The 14322-nt window shown below is 38.9% G+C and overlaps 1 protein-coding gene across 3 annotated transcripts in view; it reads right to left on the reverse strand.

Annotated features, from left to right (window-relative positions):
* Positions 1 to 90: 90 nt before the first annotated feature.
* LOC100617675 (zinc finger protein OZF-like) overlaps positions 91 to 14322 on the reverse strand; it is a 40777-nt gene continuing 26545 nt past the window's right edge. For 2 of the 3 annotated variants that reach the window (XM_056820558.1, XM_056820557.1), the window contains 5 exons: positions 13782 to 13908; positions 9796 to 9918; positions 5255 to 5381; positions 2732 to 2818; positions 91 to 1842 (listed from right to left, as the gene is read on the reverse strand). In XM_056820558.1, the coding sequence (XP_056676536.1) occupies positions 425 to 1842; positions 2732 to 2818; positions 5255 to 5381; positions 9796 to 9918; positions 13782 to 13805 (1779 nt within the window). In that variant the 5' untranslated portion in view covers positions 13806 to 13908 and the 3' untranslated portion in view covers positions 91 to 424. The remainder of the gene's footprint in view (positions 1843 to 2731; positions 2819 to 5254; positions 5382 to 9795; positions 9919 to 13781; positions 13909 to 14322) is intronic. The other variant, XM_056820559.1, reaches the window with a different exon arrangement.

Raw genomic sequence — 14322 nt, forward strand, 5'->3', positions numbered from 1 at the left:
TAAAAGCAATATTTAATATAGTAAAAAAATTCTTTAATTATTCCTTGTACACATCTTCATTGTAGAAAGAATGTTTTTCACCACTAAATATACAATTCGTCTCCATCATTTCATATTTTATTTTTGACAACAATTATGTGTAAAAACAATATCCAACATTAAAAAAAAAATTTGAGTCTTGGATTTTCTGTCCCATGCTCTACTCTTCATAAGGAGAGATGAATATCTCCCTTCAGAAGAGAACCTAAATTTCATTCATTTTTAATAGGAAATTTACAATCTAAGATTACCAATACTAATAAATGTCTGATGTAGAATAATGCATGATTTTTTCCAATACAAAAGGTTTCTCTCCAGTGTGGATTTTCTAATGTCTAGTGAGAGATCCCCTTGGTGTGAAAGCCTTTCCACAGTGTTTACATTCTTAAGGTTTCTCTCCAGTGTGGATTCTCTGATGTGCAGCAAGATGGTCCCTCCGTTTGAAAGTCTTTCCACACTGTTTACATTCATAAGGTTTCTCTCCAGTGTGGATTCTCTGATGTGCAGCAAGAGAGCCCATCTGTGTGAAAGCCTTGCCACACTGTTTACATTCATAGGGTTTCTCTCCAGTGTGGATTCTCTTATGTGCAACAAGATGGCCCCTTTGTGTGAAAGCTTTTTGACACTGTTTACATTCATAAGGTTTCTCTCCAGTGTGGATTTTCTCATGTTTAGTGAGAGATGTCCTTGTTATAAAAGCCCTTCCACAGTGATTACATTCATAAGGTTTCTCTCCATCATGGATTCTCTGATGTGCTGCAAGAGAGCTCATCTGTGTGAAAGCCTTTCCACAGTGTTTACATTCATAAGGTTTCTCTCCAGTGTGGATTCTCTGATGTCTAGCAAGAGATCCCCTCTCTGTGAAAGCCTTTCCACACTGTTTACATTCATAAGGTTTCTCTCCACTGTGGATTCTCTTATGGGCAACAAGATGGCCCCTCTGTGTGAAAGCCTTTCCACACTGTTTACATTCATAAGGTTTCTCTCCAGTGTGGATTTTCTCATGTTTAGTGAGAGATGTCCTTGTTATAAAAGCCCTTCCACAGTGATTGCATTCATAAGGTTTCTCTCCATCGTGGATTCTCTGATGTGCTGCAAGAGAGCTCATCTGTGTGAAAGCCTTTCCACAGTGATTACATTCATAAGGTTTCTCTCCATTGTGGATTCTGTGATGTGCTGCAAGGGAGCCCCTCTGCATGAAAGCCTTTCCACACTGTTTACATTCATATGGTTTCTCTCCAGTGTGGATTCTCTGATGTGCAGCAAAAGATTTCTTCCATGTAAAACCCTTTCCACACTCTTTACATTCATATGGTTTCTCTCCCAGATGGATTATTTGATGTGAAGCAAGCTCAGAGTTTTGACTGAAAAGTCTCCCTACTTTATCATTCACAGAATCCACCTCTACCCATTTACTTTTTGAATATCTAATGAGGTCTAAACTGTAGTCAAAGGCTATTCCTCCTAGGTTACCTTGATACATGGGCTTTCCAGGAGGTTTCTCATTTGACTGAACAAGTCCTACTTCTTCAGGAAAGCATTTGCTGTATTGACTATCCTGAAAATAGTCATTTCCTGAGGTCACTTTCATATACTGATCTAGGACTGAACATTGACTGAATTTTTCTGCAGTGACATCAAATTCATAGTTACTCTTTAGATTTTTATTTATCTTGATACCAGAGTCACAGATTTCTCTCAAAATGACATCATGGGGACCCTCATTCATGCATTTTTTTGGGCCAAATCCTTCCACAAAATGCCTCAGCTTTGTAGACATCTCCTTCACTTCAAAATTAGGCTCTGCCTCAGAAGAAAACAAATTATGACATATAAACACTTTTTTTTGTATAACAAGATACTCAGAAAGGCACTCAACTGTTGACTCTTGAGTATTTCTTAATAATTGTTAGCAGAAAAACAATTAGCCCCCAACCCCTTCTTGCAAAGGCCTTGAAAAGGTCAGAGATAATAATAGACATAAGTTACCATCGATAGTGAATTTTTTTTATACTTTCTAAGTTAATTATCACTTGTATCATTAAGAACTGTACATGTGATAGATTGTGTATCCATTCTATTTTAAGTTTGATTGTATTTTCTGCTACTGTGTCATTAGATTATTTGCCATAAAAAGGCTGTTTTTATAGCTTGGGGTCTCTGGTTCTGATCTTGACCAGAGCCTGTCTTTACTGTAAGATTGACCTCCTCTCAATAAACCTTTTATTTAGCTTGGAGTTTTAGACTGGTCTGATAAATTTTCACCAGAGTACATGATGGGTGGTTTTGGTTTCAAAAGATTGCTCTACTGCAAAAATGAAAAATATAAAAATAGGTATCAAGTGATAACATTTATATATAACCCAGTGGAATTGCTCGTTGGCTCTGGGAGAGGGGAGGGAATAGAGGTGGGAAAGAAATGTAAACATGGAAAATATTAAAAAATTAAAAACTAATCAGGGAAAAATGATCTTAAGCCATTTAGTGCACATATACTAACTACTCATCTTATTTATGATCTACAATATATAATGTCTCTTGTCCTACACTGATTGCCACATCCATCTCTCAGAAAATGAACAGCATGATTCAACATTGGGCTGTCAGTCCCCAAATCTAGCACTCCCTTCACTAGAACAGATAAATGTCTTTAGGACAACAACCCTTGTACAGCTGCTTTCATCTCACTCACCTGGACAGGAGTCTTTTTGCTCTCGCAGCCATGGTGTTTTCCCTTGCTGAAAACAGGAGGTACAATATTCTCTAGGAACTGGGAGACCTGGGCATGAGAAAGATGGGATCAGGAGAGAAAAATAAGAAATTTAATAAGGTTTACAGAATGGCTTCTGTTGTATTCACTCTTGGGGATATATTTGCAGGAGGGTGAATATCATGGAAATCATTTGCAATCAGAAAATTCCATCTTTATCTCTTGTAACAGAAGGATAGGCACATTCCACAACCTTTATTAAATAGAAATGAAAGGTACTGGTAGTGAATGCGTAAGAGAGCAGAACTTGGAGTCAGAAATCCAAATTTAATCCAGTCTCAGAGAGATAAATGGGCAAGTTATTTTAAACTCTGTTTGCCTCAGTTGCCTCAACTGTGAATTGAGGGCAATAACAGAATAAAATTCACAGGGATGTTGTGAAATTAATGATAATTATTAACTTCTTTACCCAGTAGAGGGCATTGAACAGATATTTTGAAATATATATTCCCTATTTCCATTCCCATCATCTAACCTGGGAGTTGAGGGAAGAATGAAGGAGGAATAAGGATAAATTAGCTAGATTAGGCAGAATTAACTGTGACCTATAGTTTTACATTTTCTTTTTTTTTTCCATGTTATGGAAATAACAGTCCCCTTGCCTTTACTCTCTAAATGTCTACTTGTGTGTGTCAAATGTGTTTCTTGTTAACAAAATATAGGATTCTGTTTTTTAATCCACTCTATCTGCTTCCGTTTTTATGGCCGAGTTCATCTTTTACAATCCCAGTTATGACTCTCATCTCAGGATTCCCCTTCTTCTTGTTTTCCTCTTTTAATACTAAACTTTCTCCTTTCACTGTCTGTCCATGTTTCCCTTTAAATCACTCCCCTCACTTCCCTTCCCTTATATTATTCTTCTACCTACCATAACTCTTCTTATTTTCCTACTTCTCTAGAGGGCCTTTTAAAAACTCCCCCTATTCCATCTTCCTTATGTTATTGCACTCCCTCCACCACCTTTCTTATTTTCCTTCTGTTCCTCTATAGAGTAAGATAAGATTAGATACCCCAATGAGTCTGGCTGGTCTTCTTAAGGAGAATGAGTTATACTGATTGCCCATCACCATCCTCATCTTCCTCTTCACTGTAATAGTTTTTCTTCCCATGCCTCTTTATTTGATAATATTTAACCTACTTTACTTCTTTCTTCTTTGTTCTCTCAGGGCTATCCTCTTTTCCATCCCTTAATTTTTTTTTCATATACCTTCCTAAACACTTTAATACCATACTTTCTGTCTAAGGATACTACTTCTAATTACCATGATAAGGATACCAATTTTAAGTTACAAATATGATCTTTGCACTAGACATATAAACAATTTGACCTTCTTGATTCCTGTAAATTTTCTCTTTCTTATTTACCTTTTTATGCTTCTCTTGAATTCTGTATTGGAACATCAACTTTTCTATTTTGGTCTGTTCTTTTTTAGCAATAATGCTAGGACTTCTCCCGTTTTAAAATTAAATAATGATTTTTCTCCCAGAAAGAATATGTTCCATCTTGATGGGTGGGTAATTCATGGTAATATTCCAAGCATTTTGATCTTTTAATATAGAAGTTCTCAGAATCTGTGTAATTAACACTGGGCTTCCATGATATCTTAATTATTTCTTACTGGCTTAACATGGAAGTTCTTAAATTGAGCTAAAATGTTCCTGGGAGTTATCATTTGAGGATTTATTGCAGGAGTTGATCTGTGAATTCTTTCCATTTCTCTTATTAACCCAGTTCCAGAATATGAAGGCAATTTTCTTTGATAATTTCATATAATATGACACGTTGGCTTTTTTTGGGGTGTGAGGTAGTTTAATGAATTTTAGATTGTCTTTCCTGAATCTATTTTATGGTCAGGTTTTTTTTTTGTCAGATATTTCATATTTTCTTCCATTTTTGAATTCTTTTGATTTCATTTCATTGTTTCTTGATGTCTCATGAAGTCATTAGCTACTAAATGCCAAATTCTAATATTAAAAGGATTTTTCTTCCATGACCCTTTGATCCTCCTTTTCCATGTGGTTCCTTTTACTTTCCCTGGAACTCTTTTCTACATTGTATTTTTTTACCCCCATTTAGTCAACCCTACTTTTTATGAAGGTCTTTTCTTTTTTGTATCTTGACTAATTTTGCTTTTTCAGCTATTTTCTTTTTGCAACACTTTCATTTGTTTTCCTCATTTTTCTTCCACTTCACTCATTTCATCTTCGAATTCCTTTTTGAACTCTTCTAGTACCTGAGACCAATTACCATTATTCATTGACATTTTGGATGTGGAGGCTTTTATATCCCAATTCCCAGCTCACCATATACTTTGCTCTTCTTTGCCTCCTCAAATATTTTTCTATAGTTAGATTTTTCTTTTACGATAAAATCCTTTACATCTGGTTTGGAATGGATATTCCCTTAATAGCAGATTCAGAGTGAACAGTGGAAATGGTCCTTACCCACAGACAGTAGATTCTGCACCATCTCCAGCATGACCTCCAGATATAGCTCCTTCTGGGAATGGTCCAATAGGCACCACTCTTCCTGTGTGAGGTCCACAGTCACATCCTTGAATGTTATTGACCCCTAAAACAGCAAAAGTCATAAAATTTAGAGCCAAATTTTCAGAATTCATCTAGTATAACCGTCATCCACTGACTGGAGGAAACTGAAGCACACAAGGGATTTACCGGGACTCCTAACCTTGAAAGGTGTCAGAGTAAGCACTGGAGACCAGTCATTGGGAACACAATGGAATATTGCCAAAAGCATTTTGTGGGGGGCAGCTGGGTAGCTCGGTGGATTGAGAGCCAGGCCTAGAGACAGGAGGTCCTAGGTTCAAATCTGGCCTCAGCCACTTCCTAGCTGGGTGACCCTGGGCAAGTCACTTGACCCCCATTGCCTAGCCCTTACCACTCTTCTGCCTTGGAGCCAATACACAGTATTGACTCCAAGATGGAAGGTAAGGGTTTAAAAAAAAAAAAGCATTTTGTGTCTAAAGTGAGAATTATGTTGTGAAGAATAAAACCCGGAGAAGCATTTTACTCTGAAATATTTTTCCATGTAGAATCAGAGAGATGGGAAATGCTCTCTGAGTAACATGGGAGATTCGGTGGAGAAGACATAGAGAAGGTGATCTGAAATTCCTCCTCACAAGAGTCAGAAATGATGTGGTAAGAACATTTTTTTGAAAAGTTTTAGAGAAGGTAGTATTCTAGAGGGCAAACATTATCACTGATCAATGAGGAGAAAACAAAGAAAAAGGAATGCTCTATTTCATTTCCTAAAAGTCTGAAATACTCTTATGTAGATGAAAGCCTAAAGAGGAGTACATAGGGTATATGGTACATAGTACATATTGGGTTAGACTGATTCTAGCTATGTGAAGACTCTCAGTCTTGTGCTAAATTGAGAATTTGGGGAACTACTGGGTATGATATGCCGTAGCCAAAAACATTGTCTTTGCTTTATGAAAATTTTGTTACTGGAATGCAGTTAGGCATTTTATATTTAGTTACATGGGAAGAAGCATATGAGGAGGAAAAGAATGGTGTTCATGTATTTAAAATATTTTAGCGTTAAAAGTATTCAAAAAAAAGATACTGAAAGTGTAATGATTGTAATTCTCAAAAAGCAGAATTTCTTCTTTTGAAATAATTAATTGACGGGTTATTTAATGTGGTCAGTTGATACTGTCCAAAATTTAAAAGAAAGAAAATGGGCAGGATGAGCTAATATAATAAAAATGGCTGTCCTTCCTAAATTAATTTACTTATTCAGTGCTGTATCTATCAAACTACCAAAAAACTTTTTTTTAATAAAAACCCTTACCTTCCGTCTTGGAGTCAATACTGTGTATTGGCTCTAAGGCAGAAGAGTGGTAAGGGCTAGGCAATGGGGGTCAAGTGACTTGCCCAGGGTCACCCAGCTAGGAAGTGGCTGAGGCCAGATTTGAACCTAGGACCTCCTGTCTCTAGGCCTGGTTCTCAATCCACTGAGCTACCCAGCTGCCCCCCCAAAAAACTTTTTATAGAATTAGAAAAAAATTATACTAACATTCAGCTGGAAGAAAGAAAAGATCAAGAATATCAAGGTAACTAATGATAAAAAAAGGATGGTGGCTTCGCAGTACCAGATTTTAAACTATGCAAAAAGCAGTGATCATCAAAACAATGTGGTACTTGCTAAGAGACAGAAGAGTGGATCAATGGGAAAGACCAGGGGTAAATAACTTCAAAAACAGAAAAATGGTAATTCTTTCAATCCAGGTCTTCTGTCCCTCCCTCCCCTGAGGTCTCACATTCATAAATAAAGCTGAGGATGGGATCTTAGGAGACCTGAACTCCCCCCTCATTACCGTCCTGCCCTTGGTAAAGGATGCTGCTCTAATAGTTCTGGACATTTTCAGAAGACATCTTTGCTCTCCCCAGGAGTCCTCCCAGACAAATGGGAGTCACTCCATCTAAGGATGTAAGCAGAAGGGTGCTGAGTCCTGAACCTCTGCACCTATTCGAGACCACCAACAGCCACATCATCCCTGCTCAACTCAGACTAAGTGACTGCTGGTGTCTCACAGCAGCTGCTGCCCATTGACAGGTAGCCTAACGTCCTCCACACTGCCTGTGCCCTGAAAGAGAGTTGGCCGGGGTTCAGTTCATTTACATAAAGCTGATTGTAGCATACCAGGCATGTTGGCATCTGGGAAGTATGATTCATGTATTGATATTGTATTACCAGACACGTGGTCAGATCTCTTGATGGTCACTGTATGAAAAAGGACGCGCCCAGGCACTAGCAAAAGGCAATTTCATGAGCTGGGCCTTGACTTGGCCACACTGCCTCAGGGCCATGCTGCCTCTGCTGGGAGTAAGGTCATTAACATAGCTCTGTTCCATTAGGGCGTTGCCCAGCTCGGACTACACACATTTGCAAATTCTGGGGTTGATTTAATCCCCACCTCTTTGATATCATCATTGTCAATTTAACCAATGTAAATACCCATGTCATGTTACATATTCTTTGATTCACCTTCTAATACCTTCAATAAATACCAGGGGACAAGCGTGGACTCTTCCCTTCGGCCTTCACTGCTTCTCTCTCTCTCTCCCTTACCCTCCTCTCCTCTTACCGTTCTTGCTTCTCTGTATCTCTTTCCTAGTGATGTGGGTGCCCCCAAGGCCTCCTACTAATGCTCAGACTCCATTGTCTATAGGAGGCACCAAGGAGTTGAGTCTCCCCACTTTTCTAGCGCTGCTGTCACCCCCGAAGCTTCCTATTGATATTCAGACTCTCTTGTCTAGAGAGTATCAAGGCGTTGATACCCCCTACCTGTTCTCTTGTTCCTCTTACTTCCTCGGAGTTCGAGTTACTCCCCACTCGTTTCTATTTCTGTCTCTGAGTCATTACTATTCTCCAATTTCCTTAGCCTCCTCTCCCCACCTCAGGTTATTCCCACAGATAAATGTTATAGGACTCCCGCGAGGGTCCCTATACTTATCATCAGGTTTGCTTATCTGACATTTGTGGTCCTACATTGTAAATTGATACCTTTAAACTGTGAGCCCTGGCAGCTTCCTCATTTTCAGGGAGCCTCTTGTGCTCAGAAATGGTGTCACTGTCCTGGCAGGTTTCTGTCCTCCCTAACCAGCTCTTGTAATGACTGCCTGAAGTCAGTAAAAGCACCCAAAAGCTCCTGTTCTAGGGATTCCCCTGTAAACCTTAAAATTTCACAGACTTATGAATGTTAAAAATTTTACTCCACATTGAGGAATCCTCCAATTCCCTACTTGAAATAATTCCCTACCAGATAGTGAGAACTCTACTTGAATGTGAAAACTCCTTGCTATGGGAGGACCTCTATTCCACCCGTACTTAAGAATGCTTTAGGGCTCCTTGCTAAACAATGAAAGTACTTGAAAACCATACTTATAAAGGAAAGGAATTCTTTGAGCCATGGCTATTTTTGGAATTGATACAATGGGATGCTAAGTGCCTATAAAGGTGGGGCAACTTGTAAACTACTTAGACCTAAAAGGTAAAATAGTACTCAGAGGTTTTCTCTTAATGAAATTAGTTGATACAGCAGCATTTTTTTTCTGACTTACTAAAGAGATTAATCTACTCAGCTGTGAATTCAAAATGGGCTGTTTTTTGGAAAACATCTACAGTGATCGGTAGATGGAAGAATTTAGGGGAGATGACATAGGAGATTTTGCCCTTAAAAATGAGAGCTCAGAGATTGAGAAGCTCATTCTGAAACATTCAGATTGAGGAGAGCATTCTGAAACATTCAGATTGAGGAAGGAGCTGGTGAAAGGAGCTGAGATGATGCTGGCCTGGTGTCACTAGAATCCCTGCTTAGGCAGACCTTGTGGTGAGTGTTAAAAGACTGACTGACTGATTCTCTCTCTTAAGACTCAGGCCTAGGCCATATTGGCTTGAGGCCCTTCATAATTATTCCTTTCCTACTCTTTCTCTCTTTCTCTAATTCCTCATTATATTATTAATTAAAAATCTCTATAAAACCCAGTTGACTTGGGTATTTGAATAATTGGGAATATTTCCCTGGCGACCACCTTATATTTGATTTAAAAACTAAGACACTGTAGTGAAACATTTTCTGCGGTCAAATTTACTCACCCTCTCTTATATCTATCACAATTTATATCTTCCACCATTTTAACTCACTACAGTTTAAGACCTCAACCATTTTAAATCTCATACCACTAACTAGAGATGTCACACTCCAGGGTGGATGAATGAATGGCAGCGCCTGGGCCTGTCTGGGTGAAACCTGGGCTGCTCATTCAGGCAGGCGCTAACGAGGCCAAGAAACCCCCAGAACACAGTGGATGTGAGGGAAGCCAGGGCTGACCCTGGAGCTCACCCTGAGACCAAGCAGTGATGGCGCCCCTGGAGGCCTGGCAAAGACACAGGTCTGAATTCTGTTGGATTCCAGTCTGGGGGAGCTTGGCCAGAGCTGGGGAGGGGCTGCACTCACCTGGGAGGGGGACCTCAGGGTCCTGGGGGTCATTTCCTCTGGTTCTGGGGTCTCTGCTTGGGCCAGACTGGGGTCCTTCAGAGCATGGGAGTCCCAAAGTAGGGAAACTTCCTCTTCGGATGCCTGTGGGGAAGGAGAGAGGGGGAAGGCTCAGAGGAGCTCCTAGGGCCCTTCCCTGGCCTCAGGGGTGACCCTCCTCAATAGCGGGGACAGGGAGCCTCAGGCTTGGAAAGGACCTTTGTGATAATTAAAATTAAATTTAATTATTAAAGTGCCTGCAGTTCTACTTCCTATCTGTAGATGGCACTCCCCACAGTGCGTCCTGGCTAGGGTGATAGGGTCTCCCAGGGCTAGAGGGCAGGTTGTCCTAAAGACTAGGAAGAAAAAAATAGTGTGGGTACAGATAGACCCTAATGTACTAGTCTTTGAATGGGGGGGGGGGGACTGAAAAAGCCTTAACCTGAGGCCAAAAGGTGGTACTGGAAGGTTTGGGAGGGGGAAAAAAAAGAACCAAGAAAAAGAAAGGCTTTTCACTTAAGGCAAAATATAACACCCCTCCCTTGAAGGTAACCTCCCCCCCACCCCTGCCCTCCTAGGGTCCAGCCTGAGTGACCAGGTGTTTCTAAGTGGGCCTACAGGGTAGGGGGCTGGGCACTAGCTCTGAGGCTTTACTGGGGAAAGGCTTAGCAGGGAGTCACTACACTGAGCTGGCCTGGGAGGGCAAAAGGCATGGATGGAGAGCACAGGCTGTGTGCAGAGTCCCCTACTGGGATTTTACCCTTATTAGGCCCTGAAATGCTTCTCAGGGTTAAGGGAGCAGCTTTAGGGATCTTGCTGCTGTTTTCCCAAAGCCCCACCTCCCAGTTAAGCTAATGCTAGAGGCAGGAGGGGGCTCAGAAAGGGCCTAAAAAAGGAAAAAACCAACTCCCAGGAGCAAGATACTCTTCTGTAACTGAATCATTTAGGACAAAGAGTTAACAATGTAGTTGCATGTTTCAAGACTTTTACCAATGGGAATGGCAATCTAACTAACCTCTTAATCCATAAATTAAGAAAAATGTTGGTTTTGGGAGGTTTTGGCCACATTAGAAAAGAGTGAATAAAAGCTGGATATTTATGTATCTATAAAAAGTTGCTGGGGTCAGGGGGATTTCTCTACTCTTCATAAGGAGATTAGTATCTTCCTTTAGAAGGATACTTAACTTTCATTAATTTCTACAGTAAGTTTCCAATCTAACATTACTAATACTGATAAATGCATGAAGTAGAATATTGTATGACTTTTTCCAATACAATAAGGTTTCTCTCCCATGTGGATTAGCTGATGTGTAGCAAGAGAGTTGCTATGTGAAAATGCCTTTCCACACTATTTACATTCATGAAGTTTCTCTCCAGTGTGGATTCTGATGTGCAGCAAGATGACTCCTCTGTGTGAAAGCCTTACCACAGTGTTTACATTCATAAAGTTTCTCTGCAGACTTGATGCTCTGATGCTTTGCAAGATAATTCCTTTGTGTGAAAGCCTTTTCACAGTGTTTACATTCATGAAGTTTCTCTCCAGTGTGGATGTTCTGATGTGCAGCAAGATGATTTCTCTTTATGAAAGCCTTTCCACATGTTTACATTCATATGGTTTCTCTCTAGAGTGGATTCTATGATGTATAAGAGAGCCCCTTGTTTGAAAGTCTTTTCACATTGTTTACATTCATAAGGTTTCTCTCCAGTGTGGATTAGCTGATGTTTAGTGAGAGATTCTCTGTTTATGAAGGCCTTTTGACACCGTTTATTTTACATTCATAATGTTTCTCTCCAGTATGGATTCTTTGATATTCAGCAAGAAATCCTCTCTCTCTGAAGGCCTTTCGACACTGTTTACATTCATAAGCTTTCTCTCCACTGTGGATTCTCTGATGGGCAGCAAGATTACTCCTCTTTGAGAAAGCCTTTCCACACTGATTACATTCATGAGGTTTCTCCCCAGTGTGGATTAGCTGATATGTAGCAAGAGATCTGCTATGTGGAAAAGCCTTTCCACCCTGTTTGCTAGAATACCTAGAATTAACTGTGAGATAGTTTTATATGTTCGTTTATTTCCATGTTGTTATGGAAATGATAATGCCTTTACCTTTACCTTACTTTACTTACTTACCTTTACCTTTACTCTCTAAATGTCTACTTGCATATATCAAATGGGTTTGTGAACAAAATATCATAGGATTTTGATTTTTAATACACTGTGTTATCTGTATGAGGTCATCTCACTTATAATCCAAGTTATGATTACCATCTCAGTATTCCCCTTCAACTTGTTTTCCTTTTTTAATCCTACACTTTCTCCTTTCACTGCCTATTCACACATTTCCTTTTTAATCACTCCCTCTATTCCACCTCCCTTATATTATTGTCCTCGCACCACCACCTTCCTTATTCTGCTCCCGTTCCACTATAGAGTAAGATAAAATTCTATACCCCATTCAGTCTGGGTGTTATCCCCAATGAGTATAAATAATACTGATTGCCTGTCACCACCGTCATCATCCCCTCAACTGTAATCATTTTTCTTCCCATGGTTCGTTATTTGATATCATTTACCTCATGTTACTTTTCTCTTCTATTTTCTTTCCTCTTTTCTACCCCTTAAATTTTTTTCACATATCTTCCTTAATACTTTAATACCACACTTTCTATGTATACTTCTAAGTAATATGATAATGATAAAGCAATTTAAAGAGTGACAAATACCTCATCTTTCCACTAGGCACATAAAAAATTTAAGCTTGACTCTTGTAAATTTTCTCTTTTTTATTTACCTTTTGTTGCTTCTTTTGAAATTTGGATTGGGACATTAACGATTCTGCTTTGGTCTGTTCATTTCATCAGTAATGCTTGGACTTCCCCTTTATTAAATAATGATTTTTCTTCATGAAAGAATATAGTCCATCTTGATGGGTAGGTAATTCATGGTTATAAACCCAGTCTTTATCCCTTTTAGAATATCTTATTCCAAGCATTGTGATCCCTTTAATATAGAAATCTCCAGCACCTGTATAATTAACACCGAGGCTACATGATATAATAATTATTTCTTCCTGGCTTAGTGCTATACTATCTCCTTAGCATGAATGTTTTAAAATTGGGCTATAATATTCTTGGGAATTGTGATTTGGGGATTTACTGCAGGAGGGGATCTGTGGATTCTTTCCATTTCACTTTTAACTTGTGATTGGAGAATATCAAGGCAGTTTTCTTTGATAATTTCATAGAATATGACAGCTAGGCCATTTGGGGGGGGAAGGGTAGTCTAATGAATCTTAGATTGTCTTTCATGGATCTCTTTTCCAGGTCAGGTGTTTTTTTTAGTCAGATATTTCATATTTTCTTTTCTTTTTAAATCCTTTTGATTTTGTTTTATTGTTTCTTGATGTCTCATGAAGTCATTAGTTTCTATATGCATAATTCTAATTTTAAAGGAAGGATTTTCTTCCATGACCTTTAGATCTTCCTTTTCCATTTGGTTCCTTTTACTTTCCTTGAAAAATTTTTCCATAATGGATTTTTTTGCCCTTTTTTCCCAATTAGTTAACACTATTTTCTAAACAAACAAACAAACAAACAAACTCTTTTCTTTATTAGATTTTTATGATTCTTTTGCTCCTTATCCAATTTTGCTTTTTCTGCTCTTATTTTCTTTTTGCAATACTTGCATTTATTTTCCCATTTTTCTTCCACTTCACTCATTTCATTTTTGAATTCCTTTTTGAATTCTTCCAGCACCTGAGACGAATTACAGTCATTAATTGAGGTTTTGCATGTGGAGGCTTTTATATGCCAATCCCCAGCTCAGGATGTGCTTTGCTCTTCTTTGCCTCCTCAGATATTTTCTATGGTTAGATTTTTCTTTTGCTATTAAATCCTGTACATCTGGCTCGCAATAAAGACATTCCCTTAATGGCAGATTCAGAGTTAACATTGGAAGTGACCCTTACCCACAGAGAGTAGATTCTGCACATTCTCCGGTATGACTTTCACATACAGTTCCTTCTGAGAATGGTTCAATAGGCACCACTCTTCCTGGGTGAAGTCCACAGCTACATCCTTGAATGTTAATGAGCCCTAAGATGATAAATGTCACAATATTTAGGGCTTAAGATTTAGAATTCATCTAGTAAAACCCTCATCCACTGACTGGAGGAAACTGAAGTATAGAAAGCTTTTATCCAAACTCCTAACCTTGAAGTGTGTCAGAGCCAGCATTGGAGATCAGTCATTCAGAACCCAAAAGAATAATCATAAAATCATTTTATGTCTAAAGTGAGAATCATGTTGTGAAGAGTAAAACCTGGAGAAATGTCTCATTCTGAAATCATTTTCCTTGTGGAATCAGGGAGATGGGGAGTACTCTCTGAGTGAGATGGGAGATTCTGTGCAGGAGAAATAAAGAGGGTGATCTGAAATTCGTCCTCATCACAAAAGTCAGAATTGATCTGGTAAGAACATTTATTTCAAGAATTTCTGAGAAGGACTGCC

This window comes from Monodelphis domestica, chromosome 3, assembly GCF_027887165.1.
Source record: "Monodelphis domestica isolate mMonDom1 chromosome 3, mMonDom1.pri, whole genome shotgun sequence".
Lineage (NCBI taxonomy): Eukaryota > Metazoa > Chordata > Mammalia > Didelphimorphia > Didelphidae > Monodelphis > Monodelphis domestica.